This window comes from Dipteris shenzhenensis, chromosome 23, assembly GCF_047967505.1.
Source record: "Dipteris shenzhenensis isolate YYH24624 ecotype China chromosome 23, Dip_SZ_1.0, whole genome shotgun sequence".
NCBI lineage: Eukaryota > Viridiplantae > Streptophyta > Polypodiopsida > Gleicheniales > Dipteridaceae > Dipteris > Dipteris shenzhenensis.
The window spans coordinates 7723405-7746711 of NC_141618.1; the positions used below are offsets into that span (position 1 = coordinate 7723405).

The 23307-nt window shown below is 48.0% G+C and overlaps 1 protein-coding gene across 3 annotated transcripts in view; it reads left to right on the plus strand.

The window, feature by feature from the left end:
• Window positions 1-2422: 2422 nt before the first annotated feature.
• Window positions 2423-23307, plus strand: part of LOC147886941 (urea-proton symporter DUR3-like) — a 96663-nt gene continuing 75778 nt past the window's right edge. Inside the window, exons 1-3 of one of the 3 annotated variants that reach the window (XM_087394449.1) lie at window positions 2423-2718; window positions 3190-3282; window positions 13943-14121. In XM_087394449.1, coding sequence (XP_087250575.1) covers window positions 3196-3282; window positions 13943-14121 — 266 coding nt within the window. In that variant the 5' untranslated portion in view covers window positions 2423-2718; window positions 3190-3195. Of the gene's footprint in view, window positions 2719-2756; window positions 3091-3189; window positions 3283-13942; window positions 14122-23307 lie in introns of those variants that run through there. The other 2 variants (XM_087394451.1, XM_087394450.1) reach the window with 2 other exon arrangements.

A 23307-nucleotide genomic window follows, 5' to 3' on the forward strand; every position in this document is an offset into this window, starting at 1 on the left:
AATCATCTTCCGTGGATATATACAAGAAAGCAAAAGTCGACAAAGCGAAACATCCTTGAAATCTTAAGTTGCCAAGTTTTCGATGAGAAATCGACCGTCTCAAAACAAAATATAAGTTTTTTGCGATCACAATATGTTGGTTATTATTCCCCCGAATACCGCTTGATGTGAGAGCTGAATTTTGTACGCGGATCTTCCCCAAGAGGGCGGCCGAGAAGTTATCTGAGGCTCGCACAACTGAAAAAGCATCCTTTGCTCTGCAAAAGCCAGTGATACAAAGATCGATTGCTTTTAAATAGATCGCTCCATCTGTCAGGTGCGACAACAGCTGGTAGATTAACTATATCTCTGGATTGTAAAATTTTGCTTGTCGGTTCCTGTGGGAGAATCTATTCGATTTCTCGTTCGTGCGAAATGCAACAAATTAACTTTTAAAATTAATTACCCCCTTCCAAGTCTAATGTAAGGACGAAGTCATCGTACGATTAACATAAGCAAGAACCAACATTAATTATTTGCAATCATGAGTGGACGTCTAGCCGATAGGATCGAAATGCAATACTCTTGTAGCAGACCGATGGGACACTCGGTGGAACTCCACACACAACTAAGGCTTCCAATGTCGCCAAAATCGAATTAGAAATCTCTTGGTTAGGAGAGCTTATTCTGATGCTTGAATTCATGTACAGGACTTGAAATGATTATGAAGGGCAATAGCAAAATGTCACGTGTAAAATTTGATCATACGTTGAGGCAAGGGAGGCGACATACAAGGGGAAGTAGATGCGAAGTTTCAAAGGGATGGATGCAGCAAGAGCCAATCTTTAGTTGGTCTCTAAGAGGTTGGAGACAACGAGAGTGAGGATACAAGCTCACTACAAGTTGGAGCAATGAGTGTAGAAGGGAGTTGTCCAATATTTATGTGGAAGTTGGGTGGACGCAACTGACAATTATGAGTAAGACTTTTTGTTCTTTTTTTTAATAGTCTGACCAATGCCACACACCAGAAATACCCCCCTCTTTGAAATTCTGCTACCCAATTAATTCTTCGATGTACTACGATTGATCTTGGCTACGTTGTTTGTTTAAAGTTTATGGCTTGATTTTAGATGTCTCGGGTTGTGATTTACCAGCCCTCCATATGGAATTGCAAATGGAGATGGTGGCGATCGCACTATGGGCATCTCATCATTGTGCTCGTCTCGCTCAACTCTCGACATTGCTCCGACATCGTGGAGCTTGTAATTTAATTCTCTCCTTTTGGTAGTTGATGCACATGTGTGTATTTAAGATATAATGTTAGCGAGAGGGGAGAAGAGACGAAGAGGGTAGAAGAGGGAGAGAGGTAGGAAGAGGAGGGAACATGGGCAGAGGAGAGGGGAGATAAGGTGAGGGAGGTGGGGAGAGAGTAACATGCGAGGGGAGGGGAGGTGAAGGGGGCAAGGTATGGTGGGAGGGGAGAGGACAAAAGGAGAAGGGAGAGGGGGGATGAGGGCATTGCAAGGGGAAGGTGAAAGGGTGAGGGGAGGTGCCCTTTGCACTAAGAGAGGGAGGAGGGCAATAAATTATTTCATTTGGGGGAAGGGGGTTTAACTTACCTTAAATTTTCAAGGAACATAACGAAAACTCATGCTCTTACCTTAATCAAGTTAATTAATGTGTAGTTATTAAATGCATTTGGCATGATATTTTTATACTCAAAAAATAAAAAATGTTGGCTTCGGTACGATGGTAATAGGATTTTACGTAAGCATAAAGCTTACATAAAAGCTTTATTAAAAGTTACAAAAATTCACATAGGTTGCTTACGCATATGAGGTCTTATTGTGTGGTAATTGTGAGTTGAAAAAAAAGGCAGTGAATCTACAAACAAGCTTTTACTACATCAGAGTTGGGTGTTGGGCGTAAACAAAAAGATTAAGTTTCAATATCGACACTCCAATAAAAATTTAAAAAAATTCAGCTTCTTAATAGAGCTATCAATCAAGAAATTCGATAGAAAAATATTATTAATAAAGAGATTCACTTCTTAATAAAGAGATTCACTAAAATACTAATCCTGAAGCATAAGTAATATATATATGTGTGTGTGTACATACAATGCTTTTGATTGTTTAAATAGGATAATTAATTATATGAGTAACTTTATAGGTTAAAGTTGCACTTTGTAAGAATTTCATAGAATACTTGGAAGACTTTATGCATAGCTTTATGTACAATATAAGCACTTATAAAGTACACTTTACCATATAAAATCCAACGTGGAAGACTCTATGCATAGCTTTATGTACAATATAAAGCAACAATAATGCGTTTTGAATAGTCATATAGTGACTTATCGATATGGAAAGGAGGTTCTTCTATAATATGGTCAACAAAGACAACAAGAGCAATTATGTTTTTATGGTTCACACACATGTATGAGAGAGAGAGTGAGCGTGCAAGGACTTGGCAAGTCATTGAAGTGACGACGCACGTAGGAATAAAGTAGGCAAAAGAGGTTGTCAAGGCTCAGACAAAAGTTGTTCCTTGGAATGAGGCGTGGGCATTTTTATGGGCAAAAAGAGAGCATCGTTCCAGAATCCACAGTCCACAGCCCACAGCCCACAGCCTGCAGCTTCATCTACAAGTATGAATGTTCAACCAGACGCATCCATCCAGCCTCCAGGGTTGCTGCGTAGCTTCAAACTGACCTAGCAATTCTTCTAACTTAGGCTCGTGAGTACTGTCCTTACCTGTCTAAGGATTCTGCTAATTGCTCTAATATTCTCTCAACTCCGTACTACGTAGCAACTGTCACCTACAAATCTTGTTTTTGCAAAGATGGCAACGAAACAGTACAGCAATTGCCACTTTGTTGCGTTGTGTTTCCCATGGCCACAAGGAACTTGAAATTTGTTGTTTTGGGAGGAGTTCACGCCTGTTACGCAGTCTTCAGTGATCGTTTGAGCTGAAATAATGGCACAGTCGATCTAGCTTTTGCACTTCATCAACCTCTCTCTCTCTCTCTCTCTCACACGTCCTAAGTATTTCGCGGCATCCCTCACTCCTGTTAGCTCGTCTCAGCTTCCCATGTAGCCCTATCGGGAGGTTGCTCCGAGAAACTTTATTGTCGAATTGATAGACACTCAAGAATCATATACGAGCAGAAATGTTGCAAAGTCGCTTATGTAATTTCCTTCTCCACAGGGAATCATGCCTGTTGGAGGTCCGAATCTGTTTGGGCTGCACCAATACGACAATAAAACAAGCTTTTTCAACGGCGAGACACTATTCTCTCCGGTACGTCTTTATTTGACTCGTGCCTCATTTTTTAGCGACAAATACGCTTCTTGCATCGACGATAGCTGCTAAGATTCTCACCAAGTTAGTCAAAGAGCAAGAAAATTTTCACATGTGGCGCGGGAATCCGTGGGAGTTGGAACGCTTCTCTCACATCGCGACAAACTAATTATTTGCCTATTAACGGGAATGCTCAAATAATTCAACGGCAAAATAGACTCGAAGACGTGCACGTACACTACATGCCACATGAACTCCGTAGGACAAATAAACTTCAGAAATGGAATCCTCACTACATATGCCGGTGCATTTTGTGAAACATATACGACTAAGGTCGCATTTCTGCGTTCGTGTTACGTACAATCGCAAGCATAGGTGCATGAAGCATTAAGTCTTACCAAAGCTCCAGTTCGTGTGCCCGCAACTTAGGATATGTCCTTTGCGTAGCTTTGTCCTTAGATTTCCCTTCCATTTCTCATTCACAACAGCGGCCTAGAAAAGCAATCGTATTTAATGCGCTGGAGGGAAGGGGAAGGAGCTCACAGAACGACAAAAAAGCAGAACCAAGCAATGTTAACGGAGCAGATTAATTCCGGTGACCACCCAAGATGGCCAACCTCGGCATAATGGATGCCAATCAGAAGCTGAAAAATGGCATAAAAGATGTAGAAAGGCAGAAGAAGAAAGAAACTGATGGAGGCAGTGGCTGAGGAGGCAAATAACGAGACATATTAGCTTCAACCTTCATGTGGCTGATCTGACAACCCAGAATGCTATCCACAACCTCGCCTATCATCTGACTGACGGATGGCTGATCCATGATGCAATGTGCATCCATTGACCACCTATGCTACTGCTCATGGCTTCTCCTCATATGGGGGACGGCATCATGGCATCCATTGACCACCTATGCTACTGCTCATGGCTTCTCATATGGGGGCCTTAAAGGCAAAGTTACCAGGGAACGTAGTTCCTGCTTTCTGGAATGGGGAAACGTTGTTCTGGGTTTACATGGACCTGGGGAACATCCAAAATGTTCCCGGAATGCCATGTGGGCAGAGCAGATGTCGGAATGCTGGGGAACGGTGTTCTGGCATGCCCAGAACACCGTCCCCTGGCATTCTGCTGGCATGACAGTCCACGGGCTGTAAAATAGCCCCGAACTGCCACTTTGGCAGTTTGTCTCACGCTTGTGCACTCACCCTGCATCCTTCACTCCTCCCATCCTCTCCAACTATCCTTGTACACCACCCCTCCTCTTCTTCAAGCTTCTACCTTCACTCTCCTATCTCCACTCAAGCCGCCCTTCCCTCAAGCTCTCTTCCTTCCTCCTTTTTCTCTCTGTGTTGTAAATTTTTATACGACGATGTGTCATATGACGTAGCATTCCTGTTCTGGGTCCACGTTCCCCCTTCCCAAAATGTTCATGTTCTTGGATCGGAGTTCCGGGAACGTTCCTATTACCTGGTAACTATGGTCAAAGGTGAGTGTCTACGTTAGGTGCATGTCCTATGGTGGAGCATTGATTCTCCAACATATCATACAAGACCTTTCAACCATTGCAGCCATTTGTATATCCTCCTCGTTTTCCCGCAAATGCTTACAGCTTTGCAGGGGTTAGGAGGGCAAGGTGAAACAATTGGTAAATGTAGGTTGAGGTGGACTAGTGGGGTTGTGAAGTAGCTCTACCGGCCATAGAAAAGAAACTTATCTGCTGGCTCATGAAGTGAGTGATAAGTCATTGCAGAGGCACTTATCGGCAGGAGGGGAGTTGATTGCATCGAATTGGGTCAATTTTATTTGAGCTAGAATGAGGATACCTGAAGTCTGGGTTTCCTTGCTCATTGAAGTCAAAACTATTTCAACATGTGGAATGGCAAATTCTTGTGGCATAGGTGAAAAAAGTAACATCTAGATCAAGTGGAATCTCTATGGAAAACGCTGATACTTCTGCAGGCCTTGTCTTTGCCTTTTTTTGGGGCATAATCAGAGTCTTCACTGGACTCAAAATGCTTATCCAGGTCAAGACTTTGTCGTCGATACAGCTCAGTTCATCCTCATTTTGGGATGAAGTGGAGGAGTATGTGAGAGTGTGTTGGCCTATCACGCGCATGTTACGATTGGTGGCTATGTTGTGCTACTTTGAAGAATCTTCCCCCAACCAACACTAGAGGACATCATCGATGCTCAGGGCTGCCCGCTCTCACCGACTCTCTTTGGACTCTACATTGATGAGATCACATCTTTCATAGATCGCCTAGGTGGCTTAACAAGATAAAGGCACGTCTTCACAATGGATGTGCAATATTCTGGAGCCTCCTATTGATGGCCTTGCATTGCCCCCTGCACATCCTAATTTCTTGCAGCAGCAATGCCGGCGTGTTGTTTCTGGTTTTTCTAGTCAGATTTTTATGAAAGCCCATTTCTGGCCACTGAGGCTGGTAGTTTCTTCTTGGTGCCATGAGCGCAGAAAAGAACAAAATAGCTTGAAAAAGCACTTCAAAACAGTGCAGGAGCCTTCTTAAAGGCAACCTCTACTGATGAAGAGTGGGGGATTGTTGATCATTCATGGCAAGTGGATGATTTAGAGCTATGCCCATGAAGAGTGCAAGAGAGGTAAAGGTAATCAAGTACAGACAAGGATTGTTGTAGGTGAAGACGCGGATGCTGGCGAACAGGAGATTGTAAGAAAAGCAATGTCCATGGGCTCAGCAGGGAGGTGGAGGTGATAAAGAGAAGAGGAGAACATAGTCGGTAAGGGGCTGGTCTTGGGTCCACATTTGGTTTGTGTGCCTTATGTCTCCTGCTTTATAATTTTACTGTTTATTGTTTGTTTTTTCTTTTCCTTTAAAGTGTTCTCATCTTACCTCTATTTTCACTCTCTGTTGGCTCTTCTCTCGCTTGAGGGTTTCCCTCTGCTCTTTCTTCTGCCTCCTCTTCTTGTTCGTGGCTTTGGGTTACTACTTGAGATCACAGGTGGCAGGCCTCACAGAGTTGAGGCTCCTGATCAGACAGGAGGAGGAACTGCTTGTTGACTCTGAGTTTGTAGATGACACGGCCTCGTATGTTGAGGGCACCACAGCGAGTTTGGAGAGAGTCAGGGGAGCCTTGGCTATTTACTATGAGGCCTCGGTTGCGTGGATCAACTGGACAAAGTCCATAGGTTTCTTCATGGGCTATGAGGAACACATGATATTCGTGAGTGGGGGAGTGACTTTGGCTTCAGATGGATACCGCGGGGCCAGGCAGTGAGATACCTCGGATGCTAGGTTGGTATTGACATTATAGTAGAGCAGCAGATCGCCCCAGTCCTCGAAAGTATTTGCCGCAAGCTTCTCTATTGGAGTTGGGCCAAGCTCTCCCTAGCAGGTCGTGCCTTAGTGGCAAGCTAGGTCCTTCTTGCCACGGCCTGGTATATTGCCTCCTGTTGGTGCTTTCACAGAGGATGCATTGGGCAGCTCCGACGGTTGGTTCGAAACTTCCTTTGGGTAGGTTCGGACGACACGCGGAATACTAGAGCCCGGGTTGCTTCGATCCCGCACTACCTTTGGAGTTGTCGTAGAGCAGCGAGGATCTAGATGGGAGCCCTCAGGATCATGACCCGTATGTAGAGTCTTCAGAGGGACTACACCTGGGGGATGGTGGCCTGGTTGACTGAGGGAGGACACGCGTTCCAGATTGATGAGATCTCCCCAGCCTACCGGATACAGGGTCAAAGCATTTAGAGGATAGCGCTCCATGAGGCAGTCCCTCCTGATAGCCTAGCTCCCCCTTCTCCTCTGGAGGACAGCGTTTGGGAGGTGGTAGCCAGTATCACTGCATGGAACAGTCTCGTGATGGGTGAGCATCCGGTTCCACCCTGGGCTACCCTGGTCGCCATCTGGCAGGATATCATTTACAGTCTACGCTCCACCTGGGAGCGTGGGACTCCAGGATCTAGAGCGACTATCGAGAGGCATGCTCGATTTTGCAAGGCATGGCCTGCAGGAGTTTTCTACATCTTCACCCCGCGAGGGATTTGCTGGTTGTATAGTCCCCCCACTTGGCTGTTAGCCTCAGTATCAGAGATCCCCTAGGTAGTGAGCTGGGTTTCTCTGGAACAGGCCGGTTCTTTTCTTTCGTCCTTTTTCGGTTTTTTTCCATACTTAGCACCTTCGAGGCTGCTATTTTGTATGAAGTCTTTCAAGCATTAATAGAAGGTTCCTTTCTTTGCAAAAAAAGAAGAAGAAGAAAAAAGAAACGGGAAATACCTCTCTCAGGACATCTTGCTCTAGCCAATGGCCTCCCTCGAGGAGGACCATGTTGCTGCCTGAAGCTGTAAGCAATGCCCAATACGAGTTGTGTAGGAAAAGGAGGAGACCTCCACCCATTCTGATTGCCCTATGCGGGCATGCCCTATGCGGGCTGGCCAAAACCACTCTCTTGGATCCCAATGACTGTTGCATAAGGGTCTACCCTCCCAAATCCACAAGCACCACACTGCTCCCCTCAGATTCTCCAGGTCCGCCTTTGAGTCATCATAACCTTAGTCTTTGCCTATACCGAGCCTCCAGGTCCCACCCTATAAAACCGAGAATGGCAGGATCGGAGAGACTCTCGAAAGAAGCGTATACTAAGAGATACCCATGTCCGCGAGAATTGATTGACCAGCAGTGGGGGGTCTAAGGACTCCCTAATCCGTCCCACCATGAATTCGGGATTGCCGCATCGATCTCCAACATTCTTGTACCTGCCCCTCGAAGATGAGAGAGGGCCTACCTATGGGCCTTTGTCTCTCTGGGAAGCCGCCGCCAAGCCCCAAAGGATCTAGTTGGTCCACTATGCCTGACCAATGTGAGTTCGCTGACCTAACATGCACCCCTCTAAATCTCTAACCTCTGGGAACTCCTCTCTACCTGACAGCCTAGCTTGAATGAGTCCTCCCGCCAATCTCTGCCACAGTCTGTAGAGACTCCCCATCAATGGAGAATCCTTCCCTGTCAAAGGAGCCTCGGAGAAGATCCACCTATAAGGCTGCTGCACTAACCTCCCATGCGAGGAGTGTTCCCAAGCAGGCCCCGCTAGAGGAGGATCTTCCAGGGTTATGCTCTTGGGGTGGGGCCTCTCACTGCCAGCTTGCCCAAGAGGGCTCTGCTCTACATCTTCGAATCAATAATACCCATTCCACCCTGTGCCTAGGGCAAAATCACAGTCTACCAAGCCACCCTTGCTCTGGTGTTAGGCATTCCATCCAATCCTGACCATAGGAAGTTCTGCACCAAGTGTCGTAGCTACCCCATGCAGCCCCAGTGGAAACACCAACAAGAGGCAATATACCAGGCCGTGGCAAGAAGGACATGGTTAACCACCAACACTTTACCTGCAAGCAAGAGTTTGGCGGAGCTAGAGTACAATACCTTACGCCGAACACTCTCTAGGACTGGGCTGAGTTGCTGCTCTATCGAAATGTCAATGCCAACCTGGTAGCCCAGGTACCTCGCCGTCTTCCCTCTCTAGATCCACCAAAAGCCAAAATCAGCTCCCCAATCTCAAACCTCCTGGATCGGGCTTGTGAAGAAACCAACAGATTTGGTCCAATTCATGCGAGCTCCAGAAGCCTCACAATAAATGGACAGGGCTCCCCTGACCCTCTCTAGACTGGATGCTGAGCCATCCACATAGAGAGATGTATCATCTACAAACTCCGAGTCTAGGAGCTCGTCCTCCTGCCGGATTGGAAGCCTCATCCCCATAAGGCCAAGTGCCTGAGGGCGTAGAAAGTAACCTAGGGCCTCTGCTACAAAGAGGAACAAATAGGGGGCCAGTGGACAGCCTTGTCTCACTGAACAGGAAGAAGAAGAATGGTGAGAGGCTACGACTCCTCCTTGGACCAGTCCATTGCCTCCCAGAAAGTGAAGATATTATCCAGGATGCTCCTGGACAAAACCGGTCTACGTCTCGTGAATGATGTCTGGCAAGTGGGTTCTCAAACGCAAGCTCAAGACCTTGGCCAAGGTATTGTAAGCCATGTGAAGAAGGGTGATCAGCCTCCACTGATGAATATCTGACCTATGTCCCTCCTTTGGAATCAGACATATCCAGCCTCTACTCAAGGAGGAATGTGGAAGGGATCCAAAGTTGAAGATCTCCTGGCAGCCAAAAGCACCGAAAGAAGCTTGAAGTCGGGCTTTTCTCTCCAAGGCACTTCTGGGCTGGAAGGACCTACAAGGCCTCCCAAAGCTCTTCATCAGTAAAGGGCGCCACCAAACATCTGCAGACTCGGGAACTTGCTCCCATACTGCCTCTCTAGCTGAAAGAGTGGTGGGTGAAGCCTCCTCCGATTGAAAAAGCGCACGATTTGAGGATCTCCTGAGGGTCTGTGTGCATGTCCCTACAAGTTCCTGAGTCGCTTGAGCTGAATCTTTGCAACCTGTGGTCTGGAAAATTTGTCAAGTCATCATGTCACCTGCTGGACCCATCTGGCCAGGGAAAAGTGATATTAAAACTCTGCTCTACAGGCCTCCAAATCCTGTAACTCCGATCGTGCAAACTCCAGAAGGTCTTTGAGCCACTGGGACCCTGGATCCTGCTCCCTGAGTCTCTCAATAGATGCTACCCGACGAATTTCTCTCCCGCTTCTGAAGAGAGGCTCTCCGTCTTAAGAGCCTGGCACTGGAGCTCTTGACTGCTCCGCTAGATCATCTCAGCCACCCATGCCGCCCATCCCTCACTAGGTCTTTCCTCGTGGGGGAGTCCACAACGGGGCTGCTCCAAGTGAAGGACCGCCAAAGAGTGGTCCAACATCGTGGTTCCTGCTAGAATGCCAGTGGAGCTGCCTTTGTGTAGAGCCCAGTCCCCTATGTAGAATCTGTCTAGGCACTTCAGCAGCCCATCATGACGCTGCTGTCGAAAGATGACTTATTCTTTATTCTCTGTGAGATGACTTATTACATTAGTAATTCAAAGTTCCGAATGGAACCAAAACTAGAAGTCCTAAACATATAACAACTGAATAGATTTTACAACGATCTCTCCTGCAAAGAATGGAAAATAACTCTATATAAGCTTTGTTACATATTTGAAGATGTCCAGACAACATCGAAATCTCTCCAAAGATGTTTGAAAACACACCTCTAAGAATGTGTCCACTATGTAGAAGACCAATAACCTTGCATCAAGCACCAACTATGAGCTCAAGCCGTCTAATGCAGAAGATATGCCAGGATACTACAACCACTTTATTTCACTTCAGCATGTGCACACAAGTAGGCACAAAGCACATATAGATTCTGGATAAAGTACATTCAGATGTACAGTAGAAAGGAAACAGTAGAAAGGAAACATATATAATGTAGAATCCAAGTACAAAACCTGTCAATCATGTACGAACCCTTACAGCATACAGTTGCTGAGATATGGCCCCAAAACTGGCTTTATATGCTGACTCCAACTCACTGTTAGTATTCACTCTTGTGTGCCCTGGGAGCATGCCTCCTTGGCTGACTGTTAACTGTTCCTGCATAATGAACTGCTGAGGAGCCCCAGGGGGCAGGTTCCCTTTATAGGGCACAAGGTCCCCCTGCACCCCGGCCAACTGTATCAGTCTGCGAAATTGACCCAGACAGGGCCGTCTGAGCTTCTGCTCTGCCAATCCAGCCCAGTGTGCCGACTGGGATAGCACACCTACTGAACGACCTACAAGGCCAACCAGAGACTGCTCTTCTGTGGTAATAAAAGGCCCTGCAAGCGGGTGCTTTTCTTCATGCTGTGTGGAGCTCGATGCAACAAAGACCTTCTGATGAAAGCCATGCAGTTCCAAGTCATAGAGATCCACTTTGTTTAATCTAAGGAACTATCCACCCTTGTGCTTTCATCAAACCCATTGTTGTACAAACAAGCAACAAATTTTTGTAGTAATTTTCATCCTCTCTTTCCTGGCTTGAAGTACTTAAAAAAAGGCCATTGTTCCATCCTTCTTGGGGACTAATAACAAATGAATGGGCTCTCTTTCACTGCATAGAAGCCTATGATGCCTACATGTCTACACTCTTTCGCTTTTTCTTTGAATTCAATACCAAGCCACCAAGTGGTATAGTGATAACTTTTATTTGATGTGCCTTTGCTTGCTTCATTAGAGTCTTCATTTCAATGTATGTTGTCATCAAGACGACTCAGCAAATGCTAAAGAATGGAACACCACCATCAAGTGTGTTATCATTGACGATGGACCATCATCTTTACAGATTCGGCTCAAAAGCTTAATCTGAGAAATCTCAAACATTCAGCCTTTTCAGCACATATGGCTGATTAGAGGCGAATACTCTCAAATGGGATGTTGATTGTAATTAGTATGGAAGATAGTGGATATCCTATGCTACTTGGCCAACCCTGGTTGAAGGAAGCCGAACAAAAAATAATGACGATTTGGATTAAGACCAAGGAGGTTCAAGCTCCATCGAATCTTTCAAGAATCATCAGTAAGTGGTATGGAGAGTTGGTACTCCATCAGTCTGTGCCATTGAAATTAGGTTTGGAATAGAGTAAACAAGAGTGCCAAAATTGGAAAAGAAACTGTTGTATAGAGTAGGTAAGCTAGGAAATAGCAGGGTCATACAGTACCCTAATCCAAAGCTAGAATTTGGGAAAAGATCAGGTGCTCATGTTGCAAGGGAGACAAGACAATCTTGCATACAGATGAGGGTCCTCCAAATATTTGTAGAGGCTTACTCTTGAGAAGCAAAGTGAAGCTGGAGGAAGCCATGGCTGAGAATGATAAAGATAAATCCTGTCTTTTGAGAGCTCTCTAAGATGAGCTTTTGGAAAAGTCTTAAAAAGCGAAGAAGATAGACCAGAAGCCCTTGTATGGAGTAGGTAAGCTAGGAAAATGGCAGGGTTCTAGGCTACCCTAATCTAATGCCAAAATCTAGGATAGTTCAAGGAAAACAATGCAATCCTCTTGGTTCCCCAAAGAATGATAGAGGCTTGGTATTGAGTAGCCAAATGAAGTTTGAAGAAGCCACAGCTAAGAAGGATAAATCACATATTTTGAGAGCTCTCTAAGGTCAAATTTGGCTAAATCCACTTGCACATCAGCACGAGAGAAGGATGCTGAAAGGTGACGTGTCCAATAAAGACTGTCCTCACTAATACCCTAGCGTTTGTATTTAGTTTTTCATGCGACTCTTTAAAAGAAAGAATCCCATTCCAATAGGTTGGGGTGGAGTGGATATACAAAGTCCTTTGATCCAAGAGGAGTTGAAGAAGTACGCTTGGCTGCAATAAGAGGAGGGACCGAAATAAAATTGCATGAAAGACAAATAATAAATGGACGGAGTATGGAACACATTGGGTCTTGGAGAAGAAATGAAAAATAATAGAAAAAGCAAACTAAAGACCAAGGCAATGATTTGGATGCAATGAGAAGAGATGTGCTCGAAAAAGGATACTGCTGGCCAATAACAGTAGGAGGGAGAATAAACTGGTAAACAATAAGGCCGACGACAATTGTAAACCTGACGGTTGACAACCTCATGAAGAAATGACGGCAGGAAATTTGCCTGCTTGTGGTAGAAATTGCCACTTAATCTTGGAGAAGACAGGGGTCATGAATCTAACACTTGAGGAACTAATAAGAGCAAGAAGGCCTGAAATTGGCCAGGCAAAGGAGAATTTTCTAAATCAAGGCAAAAACGTAAGAGGCAGAGGAAGAAAAACATATATGCAGTGAGTGTAAAACCACACAGGATGAGCGGATAGTAGTCAAGCATGTGGAAGGAGAGGCCTAAAGTTGAAGAGGAGCGGGCAAGCAAAATGAGGGCATGCAGGCTAGTGAAGAAAGAAGCCCTTCCAAGCACAAAGAAGGTTACTAGTACTAAGAGAGGTTAACAGGCACGAGATTGCAACTGGGATAAGAGAAATAAAAAACTTGATTATAAGACCCCCACACCAAACTTCTGAGATTAGTATTTCATGTATTTGCAATGCTTATTGTGGAATTTTCTTTGTCTACTTCAACTTGTTGAGCTTACTATGTTGTTGAGTTTTTGAGCCCACATTGCTTATACAACCCCACATCTCTATACAGGTTGAAGGTACAAATTTTCATTCATTATTTCCCACCTTGAAGAAGCATTAAAGAGAAATTATAATTATAATACAAGACATCAAAAGTAAGCACTTCATCTTCGTTAGTTGTAAGCCGCCCATACGAAGATAAGTGATTTTCTTTAAGGTGAATGTTAGACAATTAGGCACTTATTTGGGTTTGGGACAAAAAGATGGTCAGTATCATATGAGTCAGTGTTTTGTCCATCAATTTTCTTTTTTCAATTCTCACTTCACATAGAATTTTTCGAGAGTTCTTGACTCTAGTAAAAGCATGAGGAGCAAAAACTGAGGAGAGCCTATATTTTAAGGCTTGTAGAAATAGAAATGTACAATCTTGAACAAAAGTGCCAATTCTCCTTTTTCATTTCAACAATTGAAAATTTGAATTAGTGGTTCACACATTGATGACTTGTTTCGACCAACAATAGGGGTTCCCTAGTTGAAATGTGTGCTGTGCAGTAGGGATATTCAAAGGAAATGTCAAGTACAAAAATTTTAAGGCGCAAGATAAAATGGTGTCTCATTGAACTCATTTACCACACTGGTCTGATTTTCTCGTGAATGTGCCTTGCAGGGTGTAGGATATGCAATCATATTGGGATATGGTGCATTTTTCGCTGTATTGACAATATTGATCACATTTTTTGATGGAAAATTTGCTGGTACAAAATATGATTCTGAAGAATTCAACACAGCTGGTAGATCAATCAAAACAGGTCTTGTGGCTGTGGATGTTGTGAGCCATTGGACTTGGTAAGGAAAATTTCATTTTGCTATACTCAAGCTAGGATTTTTGTGCGTTTATTTAATCGTTTCAAACTAAAGCAAGAATAAATTCAAGAAGCCAGTAAAAAGAAACTACTGAGTTTTGTAGATTTCATAGACATACTTTGCACATGCCCTTTTGTCCTTAGACACCTTTGTGCAATAAACAAGCAAACTTGAGCCACATACTTGCCGAATAGAAAGTGACTATGCATTAATTGAGAACGAAGAAGTGCAAAAAGAAAGACAGAAATACTTTGTTAATGTTTAAAGTCATGCATGAGAGCAACAATAAATGCTAATATATGTGTGCCAAAACGTGAGAGCCTGGATGCTTCTTAACAATGCTAAGTAAGAAACCGAAATGTAATCCTAAATAGACATTGCCAGGCAAGGGTCAAGTAGAGTATCACAAATTGAAGTCTGAGCATTTGTAGTAGACACCCTTAGGCAGTCCATCAACCTTCAAGCAGTCATTTGTTTGAAAGAAGTCTCCTTAACGGACAAAACCTATACCACAAATTACCAGACCTACTCCAAAGACAGTATCTCAGGATGGATTGAGGGAGGAATTCGTGAGTGGATGAAGCACTCACATTTAGCACCACCTTGCAAGGATATTGTGAAGGTTGTATGTATGATGGAGGTTTGTATTTACACACTTTTTTTTTTTGGTGAAAGCTTTGATTGATTATATTACAAGAATAGTCACCTTAGAAAAGAGGCACTAGAAAATACATCAACTAAAGATCTCTGTATAAGCCAAATATACATCCTAATCTATCTGGCGAGTCCGCAAGCAATCAAAGAAAGATTGCTGCAGAGCACGCTTAAATAAAGCAAACAAAGAAAAATTGGGATCACTAAAGACTTTACAATTGCGGTTTGTTCATAAAGCCCAAAGTGCCCAATAGCGAGCCCAAACAAAGAAAAGATGAAACTCTAGTCGCTGTGAATGAAAACCAAAGAGCCAAAAAAAATTCCTAAAGAGAACAGTTGGGAATCTCACTTGTAGCCTCTATTGAAGAGAATCCAGAAACTGCCGACAAGATGGGCAACGCCAGAATAAATGAGGCACAATCTCCTGAGAAATCAGACACCGATGACATAAAGCAAGAGCAATGTGCCTACAGGCCAGCAACTATCCAAATGGAAAAATTCCCAGAAGCACGCACCATAAAAAGAGCTGTTGCCAAAGTGGAATCTGGTCTGCCCAAAGTTGCCGCAGTCTTTCTGTCCACCACTTAGCTGACTGATTCATTCGCAAAAGAGAATTACCCCTTTCTGAAACCCAGGGTTGAGGCAAAAGGATTTTGTATAATGCAGGCACAGTAATCTGAGATAGCCTCAAAGGACGAGAGGAGGACCCAAGGGAAGTCAATGTCCGATCCTCTAATCGATCTTGGAGTTCCAAAGGGGAAATCGGGACCAAAGGTGGAGGCATACAAGTGATTCGCTGCCACAATGTACGATAATGAGAACCCAAACCATACTGTGTGGCTGCCAGAGAAAAGGGAAGCATAGAGCCATCATCATGAATAACATCAGCAACAGTATTGATCCCTTTAAAAGAAATAAAGTAAGAACGGCGAGGTTCCTGTAAAGCAAGCGGAGGCTGAAAAACTTTTGACCAGTGAATGCTTTCAGCCCGCAAAGAATTACCCATCAGAGAAAGTCGACCGTGCCATTCCAGGTGAGACAGAATATGCTTCCAGTCAAGAAGAAAATTGGAGACCATAGGGCAGCAGCCATGCAAAGTTCCATCAATGCACCCAAACAAGAAATCCCACTGACTGGGTTGCCAATGACCAAAAGCAGGAGTACTGATATGTGTGAGCAGAGATTGAATCATGAGAGCCCAGGGCTGATCACCTTTGGGAAATTGCAGCAACATTTTCCCCTTGCGAGCAAGGATGTGCACCTAGATATTAGTGATATTCAAACCTCTATGCATCTTAGGGAAACAATTTCGATGCACCGAAAGTAGTGTGAGACTTTTTCTGCCATGTTTGGAATGCCAAAAGATATTCATAATGACAGACATAAAGGAATCAAGATCTACCTTGGTGAACATGATCAAAGGCAAATAGAATTGAATGTACGCCACAAGTATGGACTGCACTATTCGGAGGCGAGCATGTAGAGATGGGCCACAAACAGCTGTCTGCTTGCGGTCAATGTCGAGGTGGTCGGAGGATGTCTAGTGTGCAGACGAAGGCGCTTTTGTGAAGGTTTCGAAGGAGAGGCCGGATCATCAGACCCATCCTCTAAAACCTTCAGCAGAGGGGAAAGGCCCTTCGTCCCATGGTGGTAAGCTCTCTCTAACCAACTCGAAGCCTCCGCCTGGGAAATACTGTAGAAGCCCGCTACCTTTGAGGTCCTCCAAGGGCGGAGCCCTTCCGCGTAGATCCACTCCAGAGGCGGTCGAATGATGACCAAAAGGCGGAAGCGTTTGGCGCTGTGGCGCCATCTCAGACGAACATCACCTCCTTCCACTGCTGCTGAAGAAGCTTTGCTACTCTGCTACCGATCCAGTCCTACACCTGCTCCTGGGACTGATCACGAATCGTCTCCCAAACATTTTCATTCGTCCATTGCTCATTCTCGTCACTGGTGATAGTGAAGGAATAGCTAGGACCATCATGAGGGGCAAGGACGGACACCTTACCCTCCGCTCCCTTTCGGAGGCAGAAGATGCTGATGTCTAGGCATGCAGGGAAGGAGCCAATACTGGCTGCATCCAAGTAATCCCAAGGTCCTGCTCGGTAAAACTCCAACGGTAGAGCTCTAGGAGCTGCCCTTGGGTGGGGGGACAGAGATGAGGAGTCAGAACCAGAAAGAGGGGTGCTGGCTGTCGAAGGAGCTGGAGTGGTGGTGCTGGCTGTCTACGGGGAAGGGCCTCTCCCCTCCACCTGGCCAGGGGGGATAGGCACGGAGGAGGTCTGTGCTGGCTTCGGGGCCGCAGGCGGATGGGGGGGTTCCCACGGGAACATGCTCGAGGGAGAGGGGGGGCTGAAACCAAAGGTGCCGGGGGGGGTCCCAGAGGGGGGGGAGATAGAGGAACCGAGGAGGAGGGGGGAGGAGGGGGGGGGCGGGGTGAAGGATGAGGGGGAGGCTGGCTAACCTTCTCCTTCCCTTTCTCCTTCCCCTTACCAGGCTGCTGCTGACTGGTGATCACAGGGGTCTCTTGCTCGAGAGGGGGGGGCTTTTTTGTTACTGTTTTGTTTCCTTTCCGTTTCCTTTTGACCTCAGTCCAGCCTTCCCCTTCGGGAGGGGGTGTCGATGCCTGGCGGGGGGGATCCTAAGTTGCCTGGATGGGGGCCATCTGAGGTTCTGTCCCTTGAAGTGAGGGCAAGAGCGCGCCTGGTGCCCGAAGCCGTGGCATCTCAAACACTGACCTGGGCGACCAGTGACCATAATGCGCTGCGTCACCACACCTGTGTCCGTCTCAATCTCGAACTCCGAGGGGATACTCTGCGGATCTAGGACTACCACTTTGACACGTGGCACCCCTTGGGCTGCCGCCGCATCAACGAAGGTGTCCTGCATGGGCCAGCCAAAGTGCGCCCCCAAGTCCTTGATGATCAGGCGAAGCTCTGTTGCGAGGCTTGGGAAGATGAGGGTAACTGGATGGCAGGGAATGCGGAAGCGGGCATCGAAGTCCGCTACACTGAAACCCCTATACCATGGGACCATAAGGATGATCTTCCCACCCACAGAGGTAGGGGACCGTCTGACCATATCGCTCGCAGCCTATGCTGAGGAGAGCTTGAGCCAGAAGATACCACGTCCCATGAGTGCGACCTCCTCAATGTGGCTGTCCTCAAGGTAAAGGATAGACTGCAACCAGTCCCTGATGTCTGCTCGTGAAGGGGCGTAGCCAATGACTCTCCCATAGACGGACGTCTGGGAAAAGTCAGTGGTAGCTTGCTTCACCAAGGAGACCTGATGCTCTGTCAGTGTTATGCGGTAGGCTGAAGGAGGGGGGGGTCCGTCTGGGCGACCGGTTCCGGACTTACGGCCGCCATACCGCACCGACAAACTGCGAAAGCTCCAAAAGGCGGGGGAAAGGAAGTGGCAGAGGAGAGGGAGGGAGGAATGGGGTGGGGGTGGGGGAGGAAAGAGGGAGGGATGGAGACGTACGAGGAAGCGGGGGAAGGAGAGGTGGTAGAGTGGGGAGAGAATGGCGAGGGAGGGGAGGAAAGGAGGAGGAAGGAGGGGGTGGCAGCGCGGCGTACGATGGGGAAGGAGAGGGAGGAGGGCGAGGGTGTGGCAGCGCGACGCGAGGGGGGGCGGGGAAGCAAGGAGGAGAGGAGGGAGGGGAAGGGGGGGGGGGTGGCAGCATGGCGCAAGGGTGGGAAAGGGGGAGGAAAGGGGCGGGGGGGTGGTAGCGCAATGCGAGGGGGGGGAGGCGAGGAAGGGTGGAGGGGCGGAGAAGGAGAAGAGGGGGACGGGGGGAGGCGTGGCGGCTGCAAGTGGAGAAGCGGCAGAGAGGGAGGAGGGGAAGGGGGGAGGGGGCCGTGCAGCGCGAGGGAGGTAGACGGGAGCGGGGAGGGGTGGGAGCATTCGATCTTTCTGCTTTGATGCAAGGTCTTTCAGTTTATGGTTTGGCAGCTGGCCTTCATGTTAACTTTCAAAAGTCTAAGCTGCTCCCATTGCATCTTAAAGACTGGCACAGTCTCTTATGGCCAAGGGAGATCATCCCACCCACTTAGTTAGTTCGACACCTTGGTTATCCTTTGGGTTGGGGACTTACTCGTCGACAACAAATTGATTGGGTTCTAATCAAGCTCCGGAAAAAGCTTGAATATTGGAAATTGGCAACCTGGCCTTCTCTTCATGAGTATACGCATTATCTCTTGGAACGTCAACGGGTTCCACTCATCAGGAACCCGCGGCCCCAGGAAGATGGTGCTCAGACAGGAGCTCCAGCCAGCTTTGGTGGGAAGGGTAGATGTGCTCCTATTACAGGAACACAAGCTTTTGGCTTCTCAGACCAGTAAGTGTGGGAAGGTCCTCACAGGACGCTCCCACACCTACTGGGAACCTTCAATTGGCGAGCAGGGGAGGAGCGGGGCTGTCTGTACCTCCATCAATGCTTCTCTAGTTCAGCATGTGTGTGGTTTTGGCACCTTGATCCCAGAACGAGCGCTTTGGGTGGGCTTGAATATTGAGGGATCCCGCATCGGCATCCTCAATATCTATGCCCCGACCGACCTTAGACAGAGAGCCGCTTTCTGGAGCTCTTTGACAGACAAACTTGTTGCCAGAGATGGATTCTTGGATTGTAGGAGGGGATTTCAATAACCTTGAGACTTTAGAGGATCAGCAGGGACGGGGCCCAGAGTTCCTCGGTATAGCTCCAGCGGAGCAGGCGGAATGGGACTCCTTCGTGTTCGCTGAGGGAGGACGGGACAGTTGGATGGAGCCTTCCTTCTGCAGATGGACAGGGAGCCTGGACTTCTCTTGGGGTTACAGGAGGGAGGGAGGCAGACTTTTGGAGCGGTTGGACCGTTTCTATGTCAGTGATTGGGCGATAGGCAGAGGTGGAGAGTCAGGGGTGGTTCCAGGGACGACCCTCTCTGACCATGCCCCAGTCATCCTAGTCCTGGACTCAGCCTCTCATTCCTTACCTCCCCGCTCGTGCCGGATCCCAGACTCCATCTACTCCAGAGCAGCGGTTCACAGCAGGATAGTGGACTTGTGGGAGCAGGATTGGGACCCCATGGGGGATATGGCAGCTCAGGTAGCTCAGGTTCTTGCTGAGTCTAGTCTCATATGTCAGCAGGAGGCGACTCTGGTCAGGCAGCAGTAGTGGGCGAAGGAGAGGGGTCTCAGACGAGACCTTGCCTCCAGGCTCTGAGGAGCTCAGACAACAAGAGGTTAGAGCCCGAGCTAGAGGAGATCCCCCAGCGACGCTCAGAGTTCTCGTTTCATGCTTCCAAGTCCTTTTGGGCTAGGAAAGGCGACAGGATGTGCAGAGAGTTCTTCAGGACTCATGGCCAGAGGTCAGCAGGGGAACAGCTCTGATCTCTTAGAGCGCAGGATGGTAGTGTCAGGACAGATCCAAACGAGGTCAGGGACTTGGCGACAGATTTCTACAGATCCCTGTTCCAGCAGGAGCCCCCAGACCCTCGTGCCCGCCGATGCAGGGAGGAGGTGTGGAGGTATACGCCGTCGCTCATGCAGCCTAGCATGAGTGAAACCCTTCTCGCCCCTTTCACCGTGGCAGAGATGCAGGATGCTGTGAGCGATATTGATGGGCAGAAATGCCCAGGTGAGGATGGGCTCTCTAGAGCTTTCTTCACCACCTTCTGGGAGCAGATCCACCAGCCCTTGCTCGCAGGCTTCTAGCATATCTTCTCCAGCGGACAGATGCCAGAGAGCCTTGCGACAGGCTTGATTTGCCTCATCCCCAAAGGGGGGGACCGTCAGGAGATCAGACAGTGGCACCCTATCACCCTCCTCCCGACTGCCTATAAAATCCTCGCCAAGATGATATCCGACCCTTGCTACATGACTTGATCCATGACACCCAGACCGGTTTTGTCCAAGATCGCAGCATTTTGGACAACATCTTCACATTCTTAGAGGCGATGGAGTGGGCCCAGCATAGTGGCCAGCACCTTGCCATACTCCTTCTTGACTTTGAGAAGGCGTACGACAGGGTAGACTGGTCCTTGTTGGAGGGCACACTTTCTCGGTTCGGTTTCCCGGACGAGTGGATCAGAGGTATTGCTAGCCTCTACAGATCGGCCTCCAGCCGGGTTATCATCAGTGGCAGGATGGGGGAGAGATTCACCCTCGAGGGCTCGGTACGTCAAGGCTGCCCGCTTGCGCCCTACCTCTTCCTATTTTTTGTGGAGGCCATGACTCACTTCCTACGAGCCCGTACCACTGGTCTTCGAGGGATGCGCCTCCCTATTTGGGATGATGCAGAACTTCTGGATTCCGAGTATGCAGACGACACGGCCTTGTATGTGCAGGATGATATCGAGTCACTGGAGCGAGTGAGACTATCTTTAGAGGTTTTTTGCCTAGCCGCTGGGGCGAAAATCAACTGGCATAAGTTAGTTGGTTTTCTTACGGATCCGGGAGCTAGTTCACAGTAAGGTATTTTCCTGGGGTTTCGCTGGATCCCTAGAGGACAGACGACACGTTATTTGGGATTCCAGGTAGGGCTGGATATCACGCCGGCTTAGCAGTTCCTACCGGTCCTAGTTTCCATACGACGGAAGGCTATCTCTGGCAGACAGGGCCCTTGTGGTCAATCAGGTCCTTCTAGCCACCGCTTGGTACGTGGCTTCTTGCTGGTGTTTCTCGAGATCGTGCGTAGCCTAGCTGAGGAGACTGGTGCGGAACTTTCTGTGGTCTGGCTCAGATGGTTCCGGCACCACCAGAGCCCGGGTGGCCTGGCAGACGGTCATTCTCCCCCAGACAGAGGGCGGTCTTGGCATCATAGATCCAGAACTGCAGAGTCAGGCATTACTTGGCAAGTTAGTCATCCACGGTCTGACCCCAGGAGGGCAGACGTGGAAGCTCTTGCTTCAGCATGGTCTCAGCGCGTGTATCCCCCAGAGAGGGGGCGATTGGCAGCCGTCTATCCGGTGGATCTTCACTTCAGTCCCGCTGACTCAGCCCCGTTCCCCCTTCCTCCGCGGCCTCATCTCGGTCTAGAGGAAGTTGCGGCACAACCTCTCTCAGGTTCCCCCCAGCTGTCGAGAGGAGGTAGATAGATAGCCCCTGATCTGGAGCAGCCAGGTGACAGATGATACAGGTCACCAGCTTGGAGAGAGATCCCATATCCCATGGGCGCTCTGGGCGCGTGGGCCTGCGCGCTCGCTCCGGGTTTGGAGGGACGTCTATAGCCAGTTGGGCCCAGGCGAGTTGGCAGCAGCAGTAGGTACGGCACGTGGGATCCAGGCTCGGCGAGCGGAGATCGATGCTGCCATTCCTGCAATTTGGAGGATTCCAGTGATCACCAGACAGCTCTTCCCAGGAGATGAGAGGTGGCTAGGGTAGTTCACACCCCGCGGCATTCCTTTGGTGGTTGCAGGCCTCTTCTCGGACTCCTCGATCCACTTCTTCTCCGTCACCGATGGTAGCTGTCTCTAGAGCAGAGAGGCCGTGATCGACCCCCTCGTGGAGTGTGCGACTAATCAGGGCAGCACGGTCCTCTATGAGTGGTATGTGATCGATGTAGGTTAGGAGTCTGTTTAGGCGTCCAGAGTAGGCTGGTGAGAGGCTGTGATCAAAGTGTATGTCGTGGTAGGTGTCGTGCTTCCTATGTGGTGTGGCTAAGCGTGGGGTGGCGATAGTGAAGAATAGGTATGTGTGATCAACTCCTGGAGTGGTGCTATGGTGAAGTCGGTGATACATGAAGTGAAGGTAGGGGATCCCATGATGTAATCTACTACACTAGTGCCCCCCCCCCTGTGGGAAGCAAGTAAAACCACCTGAGGAGGGCCATAGGTCAAGCCCGTTGTAGATGATGAGATCATGCATCCTGCCCAGATCAAGGAGCGCGTGTCCATATGGTGTAACAAGCCCGTGTCGGTCCGATGCGGTCTTGGTCATATCTGCTCTGTCTAGGTCCATGTCTAGTAGCATGATAGAGTCGTCTCGGAAGTCCAAGAATGGTGCCTGGCGCGTGCTCGTCCTGGCGTTAAAGTCCCCAACGAGGAGAACTTCCCTGCGGGTTGAAAGGTCTAGGATATCCTGATGTAAGGGTGCATATGGCGATGTCTCACCCTCCTCTCGTGCCACTTTGGCGAAGTGGGATGTGTCTGGCGGGAAGTAGCATATTGCTATGAAAAGGTCATGGGTATCTGTGCGTCAGATCTGGATCCACATGAATCGGGAGTGTGTGTCCTTCCTCTCAATGGAGATGGCTCCAACGAGGGAAAACCTGTACATACTATGACCCCGCCTGATCCTCGGACTCCTCATGTATCCCTCATCTCATCCCTGAAGGCTAACTCCCATGTGTAGCCACTGACTATCGGTAGTGGACGCTCTGGGCTCTGGTGTGTCTCCGTGTAAAAGACTATGTCTCGTCCTGTATAAGATTCCGAGAAGTTCCCTAGGTCTGACCATAAGGTACCATTACAGTTCCAAATGGTGCAGTCTAGGGTCTTGAAAACCTGAGTCTCATAGGCCCCATCCCCCTAGGAG